Source organism: Didymosphaeria variabile (assembly GCF_027946475.1).
Source record: "Didymosphaeria variabile strain IMI 356815 chromosome Unknown scaffold_5, whole genome shotgun sequence".
Classification (NCBI taxonomy): Eukaryota; Fungi; Ascomycota; class Dothideomycetes; order Pleosporales; family Didymosphaeriaceae; genus Didymosphaeria; species Didymosphaeria variabile.
Genome location: NW_026611624.1, coordinates 2,392,002 through 2,411,150, shown reverse-complemented (window position 1 = coordinate 2,411,150; position 19,149 = coordinate 2,392,002). Strand labels below are relative to the sequence as shown.

Below are 19,149 nucleotides of genomic sequence, written 5' to 3'. Positions count from 1 at the left end.
GTGCCTACATCATCATATCGATAGTCTGCATATATCGCACGATAATACTTCCGAAAAGGGGAGCTCAGCGTGAGAGACGCATGTAGCACAGCTCAATGGCAACTCGATGCATGTCACGCGTATCTATTGCGATTTGATAGGGCACTCACATGGAGGGTGAATTGCCGGCGTTACATGTGCGCCGCTTACTGCATCTCAGTGGTCATAACCAAATTGCGCCTCCTGTTTCCATCATCAACAGTCTGGTAGGGGCCAGAGGGTCTGCGTTGGTCCTTCTGCGAGATCGCCCAGAGTCTCGTCAGGATTCCCTACCAGAATCAAATAGGCATGTCATCACTGATGTTAAGGGGAAATGGCTCATGTAAAGGTCTTGTCGCAAGAACTCGCGATTCTCCGTTCCAAGTGCGACTTCTCCTTGTATTTTATGCCCCAAGTAGCTCGTTTGCGAACTTTAGCCGCAGGAGCGCAAATTGAAGCATGAAATTGCAGCCTCGTGAACCTCAAATGGACGCCAAGGCAGTGACGCGTAATACTACCGTTTTGACTTTTTCTACTTCCCACAGCATGAGCGATGCGATGACTGTGCCATGGACGGAAATATATGGTGATCTCTCGTCAATGTTTGCATCTCAACATCCCTCTACCACCGTACGCAAGGAAGGCTTTAGCAGCACGACCGAGTTGCAAATTAGATATGATCACCATATCTTCGGCATCTACGATCTTCACATGAATTAGGTGGTGCGCGTCTTATAGAAACCCACAGTCGTATCTGTGCAGCACGATAAATCCTTATTCGAGACCTCCGAGTCACGGTCCATGTAAGAGTACACCTTTAGCTTGTCTTAATCTCCCATCAATGTTTTCCAATCGCTTTTCGAGTCGCCTCCAGCGGTGGATCTGTAGTTACTATCAGAGAGATGGACTAAAAAGCCCTTGTCTATCTAGTTTCAATGCAGCCGACATGGTGTTATCCATAGACTAGGCAAATTTCTTCCACGCCTGGCACAGATACCTACTAGATTGAGTGTATTGCTTATATGTGTAGACCCACACAGATAATTCATGGAAAATTCACTGTGAGCATGGGGATAGCCGTGATCTCTTTAGAAGCCACCGCTCTCTCCATGTACATGTGCATCCGTGTTTTTATTTGCGATATTACACCGACCCTCCATCAAGCATAGGTGTTCAGGTCTTTTGTTCCATGGGGGATATTCTTGGAAGTTTTAGTAATTGCGAACGTAGCGAAGATCGTGTGGACCAAGGAACGAAAAGCAACGAATTTATATATCGAGTTTTCGCCTTAAACAACAGTCTGACAATAGTGATGCGTCGGAAATTGTACATTACGCTGCCCGAGATCTCTATGTTGTTTCGCACAGGTACGGATAGCCGGGTCCATGAGAATACAAGAACCCCGAGTTTCGAACACCCATGCAGGTATGATGTGGCGATGCTTAGGATTTTGGGCAGGCAGGGTCTCTCCATGAATTACATTCTGGAATCTTTCAGACATCCATGTTGCTCTCCGCTGTGCCCAGAAATTCCCATGCCATGCTGTACTGTGACATTTTAAACGCCCCGAGAAGGCTGCCACATAGGTATAGTAGATGAATCTTTGAGACACGCAAAGAAAGCCGCATGGATAGCTCATTTTGAGACACCGAGACACTCCCATGATTCAAAGCTATCCTTTTCCCAGACACCCGCGTGTTCCCATGTACCGTTTCCGAGAAAACCTTTCGTCACCGCCAGCAGCGATGACGGAAGTGTGAGGAGCAACAGCTTATTGCTAATCTGGAACGTCCACATCTCACTCCCATACAAGAATCGCAGTTGCATCTTGAGAACCCGAAGCAGTCCGTGTAACGTCCAAGCGCAATTTTAGACACGCACGACACTCCACATACGCAGAGCGCAGTGGGTTTTTAAACGCACACACACATACGGTGGTACCCCATAGATCCGTGTGCTGAACGTTTTTGACCCGAATCGAAGTCAAGAGCTGTGAGGAGCAAGAACAGCAGAGGATGCAAATATATATACACCCCAAGTCGTTCCCATGCATCACTGAACGAACATATCTCGGCACAGCTGCGCCCAGCACCGCACGGTGAATGCATTTCCAGATACCCCATGCTTGCAGACCGTGGATCTTTGGGACCGCCACAGCGCAAATGCCCGTGCGTTGATATCGAGTGCATTTTAGACGCCCATTGCCCTCCCCATGTCCTGAAAGAATCCGCCACTTCCATCAACAATCTTGCTATCAGTTTTGATCGCTATCAGCGCAGCGAAGGTTAAAGTGTGAGAATCAAAGAAGATGAACAAGCAGAGGCCTTATATACCCAAATCTCTCCCTAAGCGACATGGGATGCTCGAAGCCTTGAATCCTGGAAGCCATTCGAGCAAGTGACCCACACCATTCACCCACCCGTGTTCGGTCTAGGCCAGCTACCCGTAGAATGTGCGTTTTGATGCCTTCGAGATACGTCAGCGACGGCGAGAAAGCGATACAGATCACAGAATCAGGCCAAAAGCGCACAATGAACTCAAGTTCTTAATTCTCTCCTTTCTTCTCACATCATAGTCACCCATTCATTAATCTCGCACGTGTCAAGTATCCTCCCTCCGCCCCAACCAAATGGTGATGCGCCATGCACCCTAAGGGTCCATCCCCTGGTATTCGACTCCAATCCGATGCACCCGTATCCAATTCCATTCCACCCAAGCCAAGCCCTAATCCTGACCGCATGTCTTTTTCGTCGACATGAACTGAGCTGAAGCGTACAACTACAAGTCACCGTGTTTGGCTGGTCCTGCGCTCCTTCCTTCTTCAACGTGGCCTCCACGATTCAAACAGGTCTTTAGGCCTAAGGGAGGCCAAAGCCGAGGTGAAGCCAGTGGTCCATTCGCGGTGGTCGCGCGAGCAGCCGAGATGGCCGCTCAAATCGGAAATGCTTGTCACGAAGTCCTTGCGAGCGAGCAAGCGACGCACAGGCCAAGCCGGTAAATGCAATGCTAAAGTATGAGTTAAGACATGGTAAAGAAGCGAATGTCGTGAAGTTTATAAAATGCCCAGCCGAGGCTGGTTCGAAAGTCGTGAGGCGTTCCGTGTTCCGTGGAAAGGGTCGTCTCGATCAGTTTCGTTTTGCAAATCTTTTGTCTAACAGTCTGTCCAAATATGTAGGATTCTTTCAAGGCTTCGTCCCCTGACTCTGCGGACGGCTGCCGGGCTCAGGGCTGGCCTCGACACCCTCCATTGGCCCTTCACTCTTCTCGCCGTCCTTCGACTTTGGGAAGTTACCGTCCGCCGCAGTCGGTGTGCCGAGCATCTCTTTCGGATATGGCTCGAGATCCTTGGTGCTGGTCGAGAACGTGGAGATGACTGGCGTGTAAGCCCCGTGCTGGGCTTGAGTGGGGGTTTTGGCTTCAGGACCAGCAGAGACTGGAGACAGCAGCCCTTCGAGGCTGTTTGGTTCTTGCTGTAATGCAGTCCCATTCATCAGTCCGTTCCAGCCTCCTTCGATATCACGGAGCAGCCGGACGTACTCCTCGGGTACCAAGCCGCTCTCGCCAGTCTTCGGATCCTGCGCCACGAGCCAGCCTTGTCCGTGTCGATAGGAAACCAGTATGATTTGTCCTTCCACAAGCGGTAACTCATTGTCGTTTTCGCGTTCGAAGTCAAATAGAGCTACGGCTTTTCCGTGCATTTCCTCGTCAGGCGAAACAATTGTGAACTGGTAATCTCGCGAGAAACGGCTATCATCATTGAGGAAGTTCTCGTTTTCTGACATCTCTTCATCGGAGTCGTACGGTGGCCCCTCGTCGGTGTAGGCACGCTGTGGCAGGGTTGTCGCGAAATGTGAGTCTCGTCGCGATGCGCCGGTTGGGACTTCCAGCGATGAAGACTGCTCTGGTGGGTATGTGATGTACTCTCCGCCTGGCCCATTCGCTTCTTGAAGGTCGTTCACATAGTAGATGTGATTACCGTCGCCGTTCGCCCCCGCGTAAGAACCCCGCTCTCCCGGGAAGCCCCTTCGGCCGCGGGTCTGGTCAAAATTGACAATGTTGGACTTGTGCTTCTTGTGGCGCGTGTGACTAGTGACCACCGGGCTCGATATCTCTTCATCCTCTTCATAAGGCGGGCCTCCCTCATACGCAGTCATCGGCAGCTGCTCTCCGTCTCCCGTGTCCCACGATCCAGTCCCAGCAGACCATCCACGGTCATCGTGCCAGGCAACTGCCGGCGGGTCCGAGAGCCTCCTGCTGACTTCACTGGCAGGTGTAGAGATATCAGAGGGGTGTTCCGGGAGGGGCCCGTAGAAGAGAGGATGCAGCGGCCCATACGCAAAGTCCCGCACTAGGCTGTATGGAAGACTCGAATGGAAGATGGGAAACGCGGTTGATTGTGGTCGTGACCGCGTGTGTATGGACTGCGAAGCGGAAGCATTAGAGAAGGTGGAGAGGCGCTTGTTGGCATACGAGCTTGCCCGTTCAAGCTTGGCCTTGGACGGCGGGGATGTGACGAGCGGAGGAAGGGAGGTGCGGTTTGCGTTTGGCGAGGTAATAGAGGCTGGCTCGCTCCGAGGTGACAGCACGTCGGCGGCCATGGCGGAATGCCTTTGCTTTGGACGGCCTCGGACGGCGACGCCTTCGGTGATGCCAGCGAGGCGTCGCGCGTCGATGGGGGTCTCGGTGCGCGTGTCGGTCATGCGAGGTAGTGTATGTCTATGGTATAGGCTTCGACTGTCAGCGGTGAAGGGCTCGTGTGTGCGTGTTTATGAGTGTAGTCAGTCCCGCAGGCGCGCCAATGGAGGTTGGAAGCGCAGTCCAGCGTGAAGGCACAGGTAGCGGCACCGCCAGTGGCATATGAGCGCGACCAGGCAGTTTTCGGGCGGTGTGTTGCTCGGACACGGCGGGAGTGTACCTGGCAGCGGTTCGGGAAGGCTGATTTGCGAAAGCGCTGGCAATGGTTCGGTGGTTGTTTGGAGAGGGCGGCAGCCAATGGGCCGGGAAGGAGGGCTTGAGATGTTCTGGAAGAACGATGGGGACGAGTGGTGCGCCCGGCGATTGGGAGGCGCGCCCGTCGAGGCTCGCAATATTTGCACAGCAGCGGCTGGGGAAGCGCTGGCTGGGGGTGTTGCGGGGACCTGGCGCTAAGACTTACCCAGTGAACGGCCAAAGGATGGCGGCGCGGCTTGTTTGCAGCAGCGCGGAGGTGCAGAGAGGGCGAAGAGAGGCGGCGCTCGCGGGGGCGGACTCTGAGAGATTTGTCGTGTGGCGAGCGGGCAGATGCGCTCGAGGTGTTGCTTGTGCTGAGCGGCGGGCGCGGTTCGTCGACGATGGATTGACTGCAGGCTGCTATTTTTGGCTCACAGTGCTAGCTCGGCCGCCAGCAGAGCTGTTTCAGGTGGAGAAGGGCAGGCAGCACGCGCGCAGAAGCACGGCGGTATGGTGGACATGAAAAGGTATATCTCTTGCAGGCGTACGCAGCGGCGGCCAGAGCGCTGCGGCGTCGGGGCTCCTGGTCTTCGCGTGCTTGGGTCTTTCCCTCACGAGCGTGGCCTTGCTTCTTTCTGTCTAGCCCAGGCCAGACGCCACCGCGAAGATGAAACACCTAACGCGAAGGGACTCGACAGCCAACAACGAACCCTAGCGGTGAGGCATCACGCGCGCTGCTGATGAAGCAGTTCCGCCGTGGTGCTGACTGAGGTTTGACAGCAAGACGCCTGGGCAATGCCGCTCTGGCGCCGTTTCAGTCGCGGCTCGTGCATCTTGCATCGCACGCAACTTCTGACGAGCGTGACCGGGGACCGCTGCGGGATGCTAGCCGCTCTCGATGCAGCCGCGATAGCAGCCATGCTATCAACAGGAACAGGAAATTACATCAACAGAGACATGGCCTTCGTGAATAATGCCATTGCGCTGCGAGCGACAATGTCTGACATGCGGCTCGCAAGCATGGATTGATGCTGCAGCAGGTGCGATGGGAGACCCCGCAATCGACTGCCATATCAGACAGACAAGGATTAGCGCGCCAAGCTTGCAGACAATTCGCCCTAGCCCAACCTCACACACAGCTCTCTTTCTCTCTCTCATCCGCCTCCATCCTCCTACACCAACAACCATATACCCGGCGGCATTCTGCCTCGTGATCGCCGCTTTCCATACGCGGCTGAGGCTGCGTCAGTCTTTGACGTGGCGTCTCATTGTAAGTTGCCCTCTGCCGCCCTGCCCATTCGTGACGCCAAATGATGATTACCTTTATTGGAGCTGTCCTATTGTCCATGAGGACATTTAATATTACGCACTGAAAATTCTGATATCGCCGTTGAACCTCTGCTGCCAACCCAATACATGTAATTTGGCGAGCTTTCACTGACCGTGTGAAGAATTTGCAGCTCCGCGCGTCGAGGCAGGCACGACCCACTTCACTATCATCGCCCGCACGTTGCTTCACCACCATGTCGGACCCTCGGCTGCGAGCGCGAGCTCAGCAGCAGCAACCACTTGCACCCGCGCCCCCACCTCCTCCACCGCCGCCCATGGAGCCCCCGGTCGCCCTTGATGGCGCCAACAATGCAGCACATGATGACCAAGGAGCGACTGCCTCCAACTCCGACTTTAAGCTCAAGTTCTGTACCGTATGTGCTAGCAACCAGAACCGGTACGTCGTCTCCTCGTTGCTGTCTCCGCGTCTGGAGCTAACTCATGTAGCTCAATGGAAGCTCATCTTCAACTCGCCGCCGCAAACCTTCCTACCATCTCCTTTGGCACTGGCTCTCTAGTCCGCCTCCCAGGGCCCAGCATCACCCAGCCTAATGTCTACAAGTTCAACAACACTACATACGAAGCTATACACCAGGAGCTATCAAATCAAAACGCCCAGCTGTACACCGCAAATGGTTTGCTGAACATGCTCGGTCGCAACCTCACCATCAAATCGTACCCTGAGAGGTTCCAAGACTGGGTGCCAGGCAAGCCAAGGCTTGAACACAAGGACGACCAAGGGTATGCGGGCACGGAGTCTGGCGTCGTGGATGTCATTATCACGTGTGAGGAGCGCTGCTTCGATGCCGTCCTGGAGGACCTGCACAACAAGGGAGGCAGGATGAACCGCCCCGTTCACGTTTTCAACGTCGACATCCGAGATAATCACGAAGAGGCGCTCGTCGGCGGGAAAGGCATTCGCGAGCTTGCGATGATGTTGAACGATGCTGCCGCGCAGGAGATGGAGACACACGGCGACAGTGGCTGGGATAGCGGCGGCGGTAATGCCCGTGCGGGCTTTGACGAGCGCGTACCAGATATTCTTGCTGCCTGGCAGGAGAAATGGCCGAACCTCCCGGCTATCTGGAGTTTGGCTTGGTTTTAGGGAATAGCGTACTACCATGGTACAGCGAGGCGTTTACGACTTTACGGATTCATGATACCCAGCATTGGCACGGCGTCACTCAATGAGACAACTACTTTTTATCGAGGCTTTTTGCCTCTTGCGCAACACTTTACATCTTCGCTCGTAAATCTTTTCGTGTCTCATTCGTCTCCTTGCATTTCTCCATTTCGTCGGCTTAATACTCAAAGTCGATTCTTATATCACAGTGCACATATGTCCGGCATCGTTTAGTACCCAGCGTCAACAACACGCATACAGACGCTGGCATCCAGCATCTCGCCATGACAAGGCCTCCTTCGGAGACGTCTGCTTAGCTCCAACAACGCCACTTGCATCCTTTCTCCGGGCTACATCAAGGATCAATAGCTGTCTTCGTGAGCTTTCGCATATATAATGACCTTCTGGTAATACCAAACCGCCAGTTGAAAACAGGGAAGCCAAACACAAACTCGATCTCCCACAAAACCCCAAGATCAACATATTTCCTCGTCAGCAGCAATTGCGTGACTGGTCACTGGTAACAGCTGTTGCTATATGCAGTCTGGTGATCAACATTGCCTCAAGAAGGGAGGGGCGTCTTGTCTCGTCGGAACGTTGTTTGGGTTGGTAAATCGCTTACAGCATTCTCATTTACCCATCTTGACACCGATTCTCTCTAAGAATCTCTTCGCGGTGCTTACAGGCGGTTTAGCAATCACTCCGACGACACAAGCCATTGGAACTGCAGCTGCAAAGTACACCCAGAAAAGCTGACCTCCAGGCCGAAAGTCGTCTGACATGCTGAAAAGCGACGCAATGTAGCTCAGTGGCAGGAACACGACCGCCAAGATCGTGAGGCGCGTGACATTCTCGGTTTCTGTGAGCGAGCGACGTCCCTCGATCAAGGCAGCAGTTGACGTGACAACCGAGACCATAGCCTCCAGCCGCTCACCATGCTCCGCTACTTCGGTCCGGATGAACTCGAAATCATCGACGAGCACGTCCCAGTCCTCGTTCGGCTGCTTGGGGTCCACGTGGTTTTCGATGAAGCGGACGGTGCGTCGTAGTTTGGCTTGCGTCGAGAGAACGCGTCTTCGCCATCCCTGCAAGATGCGCAGATTTGTGTTCAACTTATCGAGCTGTGCGATCAAATCACCGGAGAGGGTGGTCGATAGCTCGTACTCTCGAACGCTCAGTCCCATGACTGAGATGTAGTTTACCCACTCAGCAGCTACAATCTTCAACGGATAGTATGAGATATCTCGCAACCCCGGCTTCGACGCCGTGAATATCTGAGGCGCTTCTTGGGTCCAGTAATGAACCAGCTCGTCAAGCATGCAGCGGCCTGGTGTTGCAGTCGAACTGTTCTTCTGGCCCTCTATAGTTGAAGATGTTGAAAAGTCTTCGCATCCTCCAAGAAATGGCTTCGTTCTAACATTTGTTTGTGAAGGCCCATGTTTTCTTGACGCGGTGTAACTGTCTGGGACTGGTGCGTCGACGAGCACAATACCTGTACACACTTAACGCACGCTTGATATTCTGGATTGAACCATGTACCAGTCCATTCTTTATCAAGCCCATCTACCACGAGGACCGAACAACCATGCTGTATCAAACCAATTCTTTCTCCACGCATTGCCGGCAAGATAATTGCCTTTCGTGGCTGATTGCAGTCCAAAGTGGAAGACTTCAATTTTGTATCGTTTGGCTGAAACTTTACAATACGGTGGTATTGTAGCGACAAGAAGCTGGACTTCTTGTCGCGGGATGGCAGCGAGCAGTTGTTAGGGCTCTGGCTGCTAGTGCTACGCCATGGTTGATGTAGATAGGAGGCGAAAAACCATGGATCGATGTTGAAGAATAAGCCGAGTGTCTCGATGGTATACTTCGATGCATCTTCAACCAAGAAGATCCGTCCAAAGCGGTCATTTGCTGGCAAGTTCTTGGAGTGATCCGACATCTGCTGCAGTTCGCTACGGAGATTTCTCACGGAGACGTCACGCACAGTAGGCGGCGTCGGTGCACCAACATGCTCTAAGCATACGATGCGGGAGCGATCGCGCGGTGGGCCAGGTTGTTGTAGGAAATCATAGAGATCTGTCAGACAAGGGTTGCGTTGCGTCTGGGCCCAGACTCGGTTGGAATACATCAGGCTCAATTCGAAATATCAAGCCAAACTGCCTGACGCGTTTCAAGACTTTGATATTATATGTATCCTTGAAGGCTAGTACTTCCGGTGAGAGGCTGAGAACTTGTTGCCTAGCTGCGGCGCACGTCGTGTGACGTGCGAGAGATCGATGCGGAGCTGATTCTCAAAACAAGCAACAAATGCCAACTGGGCTGGACGATTTCGATTGAGTACCACAGATGAGCAAGTTTGTGTGAGAACGGGAATTCGTGCCACAACTTCTCGCAGATGAATCGAGCGTGCGTCAAATACATAAGATCGTGAGGCAAGTTGGTTTTGGCCCCTAAAGTATCGTGCCATTTTCAGCGCCGCATAGATCGGGCTAGCTGCACGATCTCGAACTTAGCTTGAGCTACAAATGAGGGCAGCGTCCCTACAACTGCGATTACGGGGTCCAGATTTTGAGACCTCATTCAGCGCGCGACAGCTGGAGTCTCAACGTTCACGGAATTGCCATTGTCCATACCTAATTCTTCCACAATGTATAGACCTGTACTGTACCCTAGGTAAGCTTCGTCAAGTCAACACGTTTGAGACGCAGTCATTTCATGCTGTAGACTCTGCGCGTGAGACGAGGTCCATCGCTGGCATCTAATTCCTACCAAAGACATTGAGGATTCTCTAAATACTTAACTTATTGTCAGCCAGACCAAAACACATAGCGCACGTAAGTCTACTTTCTAGCTACACGTTTCCACACAAACACATCCGTCGTGTATACAAGAGCGGCTGCTCAGGATCATGTGACAAGTACGAAGTTCAAAAGACACGAGGAAAGCAATCGATCGCAAGACGGCAAGCGAAGGGGGATCCTTCCGAGTGCGCGGTCGATCGATAGGAGCTGAGGTATCACTCGAAAGCTGGCGGTCTATGGTTCGACGGTTGAGAAGTAGCATACGAAAAGCTTTGCATTAGGATAAACATAACAATTCAACGATCTAAAATTTCATCGCGATTCATATCTGGTGTTGAAGATTCGGCCAGCACTGACTTGCAAGAAATTAGCGGACCTCGGGAGCGGGTTAAGCGTGCCTGCCTGTTGGGGTCTTAGCGCCCATCCCCACACTGAACCACTGACGTCCGGCGATCGGTTACTGGCGGCTCTGCCTTCCCCAGCTTATCCCCTCAGCCGCGGTACAACCGGGTTTGCTTCTTACGACAGTGTCAAGATCAATGCTGCGCTCTATTACTCTGTCTACGTAGAAAACAACTTAGACGACGCGCCGTTCGTGTACGCCCAAGCTAGGTCGTGACCTACAATGGCTCCCAAAGCCCCCTCCCGCGAGGCATTGACAATGCTTAAACATTCCATCCGGCCTTCAAGCGCCCTCCGTTCGCAGTCGCAGTGCCGTATCGTACATCCCTTCGCTGGCCCTACGCCTCGACTCCAAGCTCGGCCTCAATTCTCAAGGCAATCGCCGCGTGGTGTAGCTACGTACACGCATGCTCATCATGCCGAAGCTGTCTCCGTCTTACCGACCAACGTCGACACCAATGCAGAGGACTTTAAGGAGAATAAAAGACAAATGGAAGAAGCGACCGAGGCTCTTGAACAGCTTCACGCCAAGATCGCGCAGGGCGGACCTGAGAAGGCGAGAGAAAAGCATATCCAGCGAGGCAAAATGTTTGTCCGGGATCGCATCACGGCGCTGATCGACCCAGGAACTCCTTTCCTAGAGTTCAGTCAAATGGCAGGGTACGAAATGTACAAGGGTGAAGATGTTCCGGCTGGTGGCATCATTACGGGTGTCGGGACTGTGAACGGCGTGCAGTGCATGATCGTTGCGAACGATTCGACAGTCAAAGGTGGAACTTACTACCCTATCACTGTCAAGAAGCACTTGCGAGCACAGACTATTGCACAGGAAAATCGCCTACCCTGCATCTATCTCGTCGATTCTGGAGGCGCAAATCTTCCCAATCAAGCCGACGTTTTTCCCGATGTAAATCATTTCGGGCGCATCTTCTACAACCAGGCCACTATGTCTGGTATGGGCATTCCGCAGGTCAGCGTGGTCATGGGCCCGTGTACTGCCGGTGGCGCCTACATCCCCTCCATGAGCGACGAAAGTATCATCGTGGAGAACCAAGGTCATATTTTCCTCGCTGGTCCTCCCCTTGTCAAAGCTGCAACTGGTGAGATTGTCTCAGCAGAGGACTTGGGAGGAGGAAAATTACATAGCGAAATCTCTGGCGTCACCGACTCTCTCGCTGTCGACGACGCCCACGCGCTCGTTCTTGCACGGAGGAGCGTCGGCAATCTCAACTGGCACCGCAAGCAGACTTTCTCTCCCTCTGCGCAACCAACGATCCAGGAGCCGCTCTACGACCCCAAGGAGCTCTCCGGAATTGCGGGTACCAACCTAAGACGACAGATCCCCATTCACGAAATCATAGCGCGCATCGTTGACGGCTCCGTTTTTTCTGAGTTCAAGCCCCTCTATGGTCCCACCCTCGTTACAGGATTCGCCAAAATTTACGGCCATCCCGTTGGTATCGTTGCGAACAATGGCATTTTGTTCTCTGAGTGTTCGCTTAAGGGTGCGCACTTCGTCCAATTATGTGGAAAGCGACAGATCCCCTTGATCTTCCTTCAAAACATTAGCGGCTTCATGGTTGGCCGAGATGCGGAAATGGGTGGCATTGCGAAGAATGGTGCTAAGCTCGTGACGGCAGTGAGCTGCGTGGACGTACCGAAGTTCACCGTCATTGTTGGAAGCTCAGCAGGCGCTGGTAACTATGGCATGTGGTATGTTTTGTCTCAGCTTTGTCTGCTCACAGCTTGAACTAACAAACAACAAGTGGTCGCGCTTACTCGCCTCGATTACTTTTCGCCTGGCCCAATGCGAAAACCTCGGTTATGGGTGCAGAGCAGCTCTCTTCGGTCATGGAAGCAGTTGGCAAGAAAGTAGATCCTGATCTCAAAGCGCGCATAGAGCGAGAGAGCGAGGCCACGTTCGGGTCGGCGCGGTTATGGGACGATGGCATCATTCCACCTGAGCACACAAGAAGAGTGCTGGGTATGGGTCTTCAGATGGCGCAAGGAGGCCAGAATCTGGGCGTCGAGAGGGAAACAAAATGGGGTGTATTCAGAATGTAAAAAGGGTATCGCAGACAGATTGGTAGAAGCTGAGCAAGCGTTTCCAGCCCTTTCCATATTCCAAGTGTCTCCGACTGCTTCCAACGTTCATTTTCACGCGTATGTGTATGTGGAAAGCTAACATAGACCGAGTAGAAACTTTGGAGCACGAATCTAGGGCGAGTGCATGGGTGGTGGGCCTCACAGCAAGCTAAGCGCAGCATGATGTGGCGCAGCAGCCTGGAAGCCGGCCGAACAGCACAGCGAAGCTATTGCATACAACACGCTCTCCAGTATTCCTAGTATTTGGCCGCAAAGTCCCTTCGCCAAGTCCTGCCGATCCACCTCAATTACTCGAAAACCCCAGAAACCAGGACCTAATTGCAAAGATGGCAAATTCCGCCTCGTCCCTGCCACCAATACCCTCGTTCCACCTTCTATGCATGGAAGAAAAATATATCACCGTATTCGAATCCGCGCGACAAACCTACAATCTCCCCACTTCCATCTCCATCACATACCAGAAAGGAACTCTTGCTTCGCTTCCTCAAGATGTCCGATTCGACGCCATCGTCTCGCCCGCAAATTCTTACGCTCGCATGGACGGTGGTTTCGACGACGCTTTATCGCGCGCCTTCTCGCCCAAAAATGATTATCTCGCGCTCACGCGCGTCGCGCAGGGGGCAGTGTACAAGGAGCACCGGGGGTTTCTTGCACCGGGGAGTTGTCTGCTGGTCTCCTTAGAAGATGAGAGATTGAGAGGGAGTAGTGAGAGGTGGGGATGTAAGTGGTTGGCGCTATGTCCGACGATGAAGGTGCCGCAGCGCGTGGACTGGGATCGAGAGGTCGTGTATGAGTGTGTTTGGGCGCTGTTGGCGGCAGTGGACAGGCATAACAAGTATGTGGACGATGGAGAGGGAAAGAGCGAGACAAGGATTCGAAGGATACTGATGACGCCGTTGGCCACGGGTTATGGGAGATGGAGTGCGGAGCGGTGGGCTGCGCAGACCGTATTAGCGATGAAGCATTTTCTTGAAGCGGTTAACGCGGGGGACAGATGGAGCATTATGGGGGCGACGAGGGTTATGGGCCATGTGGGTGAGGTGGAGACGACATGGGAGCTATAGTTGGTATCCCAGAGGATGTGTATCCATTGAAGTGACCAGCGTTATTTGGCCGCATCTCAGGTACAGTATTTCTGTCCTTCAGCAGGATTGATAATCCCAAGCTCAATTAAACGCTGATAGTTCCAATAATCACCCTGCACCCCCTCGCCCTCAACAGGAACGTTTCCAAAGAACTTCGCTGTCCAATAAGCACTCCCCTGCGTGTATTTGCCAAATGCGTACAGTCCCGTGTTGAGGTTCTTTCCACGGTTTGCAAACCGGTTATTCGTCGCGGTCTGGATGGACCACTCACCCACAAACACAGGAAACTTGCCATCCCCGGCAGAAGCTTTAGCATCAGAGCATATATCTATAGTGACTGTATCGGAATCCGTAGGTCGTCCGGCAAAGTAATAGTTATGGACGTCGAAGACCAGGTTGGTACTAGCGGAGAACTTGGGAGACCAGTATGCTTCGCCCTTGAAGCTGCCCTGGAACATGATCGGGAGTTTTGGGTTTGCGGCCGTGACTTTGGCAATGACTGCGTTGATGTACTTCAAGGTCCATGCCGCTCCGTTCTCGCTCAAAGCTGCAGGGCTCCCGAAGGTCGGCAGATCCGGGTTATCGACTGGTTCGTTGATAGGCTCGAAAGTGTATGACTGTGGAGATCCAGAGTTGTGGATGAATGCGATAGCGGCATCCACCGCTTTCAGCGAGTAGTCGAGGTTGGTCTGGTTATTAAACCACCCGAAGTGGCCTTCAGCTTCGCCGAAACCCATGCCGTTTACACCGCCAGGGAGGGAGTGGAGATCCACAACGATGTGCATATTGTACTTGGAGATAGCGTAAGTCGCTATATTCTTGAGAAAGGAAAGCTGATTGCCGGAGTACAGTTGGCTTCCTGGAATCTTGAGCCATGCTGCGTACGTGGTGGGAATCCGAAGCAGAGCGATACCGTGAGCAGCTAGATCGTCGATGTCCGCAGGCTGGATGTAGGTGGCGTATCGGCGCTCAAGTACTGGTCCACATTGCGATCCAAGTTGGGCACAGCAGGTCCATTCATCGGTCGTGTTACCGCAGTTCTGGCTCCAGAAGATAGGGTCGATAACAGCTTCTTGGGCGAGCCATCCACCGAGGTTGACGCCCGTAGCCTTGAAAGACTTCCAGTCAACGTAGCTAGCCTGGGTCTTTGCAGCTATTTTGGCTAGAGTGCTAGATGACAGGAGCGAGACGAGAGAAAGAATTTGATGAAGACGCATATTATCTTGTGTGTCAGGGTACAGTGTTTGGATTTGGCTTTGAAGCTTGGTAGGCAATTGATGAAACTCTGGAAGCTCGACCACATATATATACCGATTTTGAAGACTGTATCATCACTGTCAAATTCGATCATAACGTGGAGAAGCGCAGCCGAGCAGCGAGATACACTTACGACTTTCGAGTCGTCCTAGGCTCTCAGTTGCGACTCAAAGCCGACCAATTGGCAAAGCCTCGCAGGTATTTCGACGCCTTGACTTACCCTTTTGGAGAAGGAGACTAGGGGTACAACCATGATGCTCGGAGCCTATTGTTCCAGCATTAATTTTGCGGGGGCGAAAATCTGGGGTAAAGTGGAGACGGTTGTGCATTTTCGAGGTGGTAATCGAAATTAAGATCGTTCCCCACATCCCGACACCTACACACAACAATCCTAGCTACGCAGCATTACACATTGGTCATGGAGCTCGGGGTAAATACCTCCGCCAGTTCGTAGAAACGACCATTTGCTGCGACGACTCGGTCATCACAGTTTTGACTTCTTCATCTCCCCCCTTAACTTCTCTTGGATCGGCCCTAACAACGCCTTCAATCCTGCTGCCATCTCCGCCTCATTCTGCCCTGTCCCTTCCGCACTCGGCGGCGCAATATTCCACTCGGGTATTACCCTTGTCCCCGCCATGCTAATCTCGAATACCGTGCCACAGCCATACTGCTTCTTCTGGATCAAGTCCAGCATTCCCCGCGCCACATCATCTGGCTTCAGCGCCTTGTTCTCATGGAAAGAATATTGCTCTTTCTTATCATTGGTGAAGAGTGGGGTGTGCACAAGGCCAGGGCAAATCGTTGTGACTTTGACGCCGGTAAAGGACTCAGAGGCCGTCATGGACTTAACGAAGCCGATGATGGCGTGCTTAGTTGCGCAGTAGAGGGGAGCGGCGATGCTGCCGCCGAGACCGCCAATGGAGGCTATGATGCAGACTGAGGCGCGCTTTCCGCGCTGAAGACTCTTTTTGATGGCGAGACGGGTTAATTTTATGGGGTGAGAGACGTTGATGTCGACTTGAGCGTAGCCTTTATCTTGTTCGGGGTCTTGCCAGAAGTTGGAGAAGGTGGGCTCGAAGACGCCGGCGCATATACCTGGATTTGGAGTCAGTGGATACTGAAACAAAGAATTACGTTGTTCAGGAATATAGAAACGGAGCCTGCGCCGAACCTTGCGACAAGTTGTTGTGGAGGACATAATAGAGAGAGGCTTACCGTACGCATCAGGTACATCATTCCATTTCCTCTCGCAAGCATCGAACAATTTCAAGAAATCAGGCCAGTGCGAGACATCTGATTGTACGTATAACACATTGCTCTTTCCTGCGGCGCTCCTTAGTCCCACTCAAGATTCTACGTTGCACGTGACCCACCCTGCGACCAGCTCTCAAACTCTGGTGTCGTACGCAGATCAGCGACCAGAACCTTTGCACCGAGATCAGAAGCTTGCTTCGTCAAGCAAAGACCAATGCCTGCGCTACGTCAGAACTGTGCCTTAAGTATTGCTCGCGCGAGACTGACAGACCTGAAGCACCTCCTGTGATAAGTATGATCTTCTTGCTGTCTAGTTGGATGTCGACCGATTCCATCTCGAAGATTGTTTTACGGCGAACTAGGTATATGAGGAGAGGGTTCGGAGGGTCCGCGACGATACATGCAGGCAATACTTGGGGTTATAGAGCATCGGGTAACGGGTACCGAAGATTCGGTTGGCTGCTTGGATGCGGAGGAGTGGCGTAGAAGTGGATCTCGAGCGGCAGAGATGCAATGAACGATTGAATGTGGTTTAGGCGATGCGGGACAAGACACGAGTCATGGAGCTCTGTTGTGAGAATGGCGGGGCTGAAGAGGCAGGAGGAACCGGGGAAGCTTCCGGAGAGCCTCGGCTGGAGCCATCCGAAACACAATCTCCGACACGGACCTCACAAAGACGCGCGAGAAAGCGAGGGACTGTCGGAACATATCAAATCTCTCGGATTGATACGCATACGCGAAATTACTTTGTTTAGAAACTCCTTGCATGCGCCTGCACGATCTCCCCATCATCAATAACGACATACTCCACCCCAATCGTCACACTAATCGTATCCATACAAATCAACTTCTTCTCGTCTGGCTGAATCACCTTTTGATAATACGGATCCAAAAATGCAGCTTCGAAGTCCTCGTACTTGCGCACCCAGAAGTCGCCCATGCCGTCGTAGCTGAGAGGCGAGCGGCCGGTGGCTTCGAACATTTTCTTGCCCAGGGCTTTATGCTCGGAGGTAGTGTGGTACTGATTGGTTGTTAAGTCGATGTTATGCAAAGTACAGAGGAAGAGGTACTTGGACGTATCTCACAATGCCGCTGCGTCGCAGCCAGTCGGTTGCTAACGGACCGTGCTCGTATGCCCAGTATCTGTTGAATTCGTCTTCTGACATACCAGGGCGGCGGTTTACGAGAACGGTTACACGGATGAGTCCTTCAGTAGACATCGTGTGTGGTGGAGGATGTTACTTGAAATGCGGTGACAAGGATCCCTACTTACGAGCGCAGGAGATACGAGGTAAGTCATTTCAAGGCTGCGAATCGACAGGCTATATCGGATGCCAAAGACGCGGAAGTCATAGCCGAGCGCAAGATCCATTCGAGCTCACGCGCACGAGGTGATCCGGGCAGTAGACATGACCGGAAGATGGAAATCGGCCCAGCATCGGAGTCGGAGGTGGGAGCATTAGGGATTCAAGCTGGTCCAAACATGAACCGAGCCAGGCGACACACGAAATCAACGCGGGGTAGAAGTACCCATTGTTAGTACTCTTCAAGTGCAACTTGTGGTCAACGACACGAGCATAAGGTATCTGTGTCAGCCGTGGGTAATGCTACTTGCGAATGGTAAGTCTACTCTACAACACGGAAAACCGCATAATCCCAATTGCTGATATCTGGTACCTCATGCGAAGCATGTGGGTAGAAGGGTTATTTGAGATTAAGGTATAGTAGTATCTAGCAGTACCAGCCGCCATCGATAGGCATCGCAACCCCCGTGATAAACGAACTGGCGTCCGAGATCAGGAACTCGATAAGAGGCGGGACTTCTTTCTGATCTGCAGTCCGTTTCAAAGCGAGGAAGTCAGTATCCATCTTGGCCCCTCTGATCTCAGAAGACTTCCTAAACATGGGTGTGTCGATAGGCCCGCTGGAAGTATGTTAGCAAAATCTCAAGCTATTCATACAGGGACAACGTACGGGCAGATGCAGTTAACACGAATGTTCCTTGCACCTAACTCTTTAGCCGCACTTCTAGTCATTCCAACAACAGCATGCTTCGACGCAACGTAAGGCATAGCTTTCGCAGACCCGATGAGTCCAAGGATGCTGGCAGCATTTACAATCGCACCACCTTCGTTCATAACCGGTGCTTGAGCTCGCAGACAAAACATGAGGCCCTTGGTGTTGACATTGAAGATGAAGTCCCAATCATCGTCGTCGAGCTCGGCAACACCAGCCGTGTTGTTCTGTCGTCCGATTACACCCGCAAGGTTCGCGGCGCCATCCAACTTGCCGAATCTGGAGACGGTGGCTGATATCCAGTCTTCTACAGACTTTCTATTGCTGACATCGACAATCGTCGCCATGACTTCAGCACCAGAGGACTGGAGCTCCACTTCAAGATCCTTCAGTGGTTTCTCTTGGACATCGGCAAGTGATAATTTTGCGCCTTTGCTGGCAAAGAGGCGTGCAGTCTCGAGACCCATGCCGGAAGCTGCGCCTGTGATGACGATAACTTTGTCTTTGAGAGACATGTTGATAGTGTATAAGCCGAATTGCCCGTTGTTGCTATCGATGCTTTTTTTCAGTGATTGTATGCTGCTGATGTCCACCCATAAGGCCTATGTAGTACATATGAGCTGGCTGTGAACATAACCAGCACAACCGAACATCCATGATGGAGCATCGGGTAGTCTCCGAGATCCCGAGCCATGGTTGTAGTGGGGAAACACGAATAAGGGTGAGCTTTCCCGGGCAGATCGGAGGTTCGCGTACCCCGCAGTAGGACATCGGAGGCTTGGCAGTGAAGTGCACCTCTGGCGACTCGATGCGGCGACCATCA

General features: G+C 52.6%; 8 protein-coding genes across 8 annotated transcripts; 2 read left to right on the top strand and 6 right to left on the bottom strand.

Annotated features, from left to right (window-relative positions):
* Positions 1-3,200: 3,200 nt before the first annotated feature.
* Positions 3,201-4,718, bottom strand: NBP2 (HOG (high osmolarity glycerol) pathway protein; the record flags this gene model as incomplete). Its single annotated transcript, XM_056216035.1, has 1 exon — positions 3,201-4,718. The coding sequence occupies one exon, from the start codon at positions 4,716-4,718 to the stop codon at positions 3,201-3,203; it is 1,518 nt and encodes a 505-aa protein (XP_056070282.1).
* A 1,752-nt stretch (positions 4,719-6,470) lies between these two features.
* On the top strand, positions 6,471-7,381 carry SSU72 (RNA polymerase II subunit A C-terminal domain phosphatase; the record flags this gene model as incomplete). Its single annotated transcript, XM_056216034.1, has 2 exons — positions 6,471-6,673; positions 6,724-7,381. 2 exons carry the CDS (start codon positions 6,471-6,473, stop codon positions 7,379-7,381), a joined length of 861 nt encoding a protein of 286 aa, XP_056070281.1.
* A 647-nt stretch (positions 7,382-8,028) lies between these two features.
* Positions 8,029-8,718, bottom strand: N0V89_007268 (uncharacterized protein; the record flags this gene model as incomplete). Its single annotated transcript, XM_056216033.1, has 1 exon — positions 8,029-8,718. The coding sequence occupies one exon, from the start codon at positions 8,716-8,718 to the stop codon at positions 8,029-8,031; it is 690 nt and encodes a 229-aa protein (XP_056070280.1).
* Positions 8,719-10,828: 2,110 nt separating this feature from the next.
* On the top strand, positions 10,829-12,669 carry MCCC2 (Methylcrotonoyl-CoA carboxylase beta chain, mitochondrial; the record flags this gene model as incomplete). The annotated part of the gene is made up of 2 exons (XM_056216032.1): positions 10,829-12,318; positions 12,372-12,669. 2 exons carry the CDS (start codon positions 10,829-10,831, stop codon positions 12,667-12,669), a joined length of 1,788 nt encoding a protein of 595 aa, XP_056070279.1.
* A 1,162-nt stretch (positions 12,670-13,831) lies between these two features.
* On the bottom strand, positions 13,832-15,013 carry N0V89_007266 (uncharacterized protein; the record flags this gene model as incomplete). Its single annotated transcript, XM_056216031.1, has 1 exon — positions 13,832-15,013. The coding sequence occupies one exon, from the start codon at positions 15,011-15,013 to the stop codon at positions 13,832-13,834; it is 1,182 nt and encodes a 393-aa protein (XP_056070278.1).
* Positions 15,014-15,537: 524 nt separating this feature from the next.
* Positions 15,538-16,280, bottom strand: N0V89_007265 (uncharacterized protein; the record flags this gene model as incomplete). The annotated part of the gene is made up of 2 exons (XM_056216030.1): positions 15,538-16,151; positions 16,277-16,280. The coding sequence occupies 2 exons, from the start codon at positions 16,278-16,280 to the stop codon at positions 15,538-15,540; spliced, it is 618 nt and encodes a 205-aa protein (XP_056070277.1).
* Positions 16,281-17,061: 781 nt separating this feature from the next.
* N0V89_007264 (uncharacterized protein) lies at positions 17,062-17,530 on the bottom strand (the record flags this gene model as incomplete). Its single annotated transcript, XM_056216029.1, has 2 exons — positions 17,062-17,331; positions 17,381-17,530. 2 exons carry the CDS (start codon positions 17,528-17,530, stop codon positions 17,062-17,064), a joined length of 420 nt encoding a protein of 139 aa, XP_056070276.1.
* A 511-nt stretch (positions 17,531-18,041) lies between these two features.
* Positions 18,042-18,841, bottom strand: N0V89_007263 (uncharacterized protein; the record flags this gene model as incomplete). Its single annotated transcript, XM_056216028.1, has 2 exons — positions 18,042-18,234; positions 18,285-18,841. The coding sequence occupies 2 exons, from the start codon at positions 18,839-18,841 to the stop codon at positions 18,042-18,044; spliced, it is 750 nt and encodes a 249-aa protein (XP_056070275.1).
* Between the last annotated feature and the right edge of the window lie 308 nt (positions 18,842-19,149).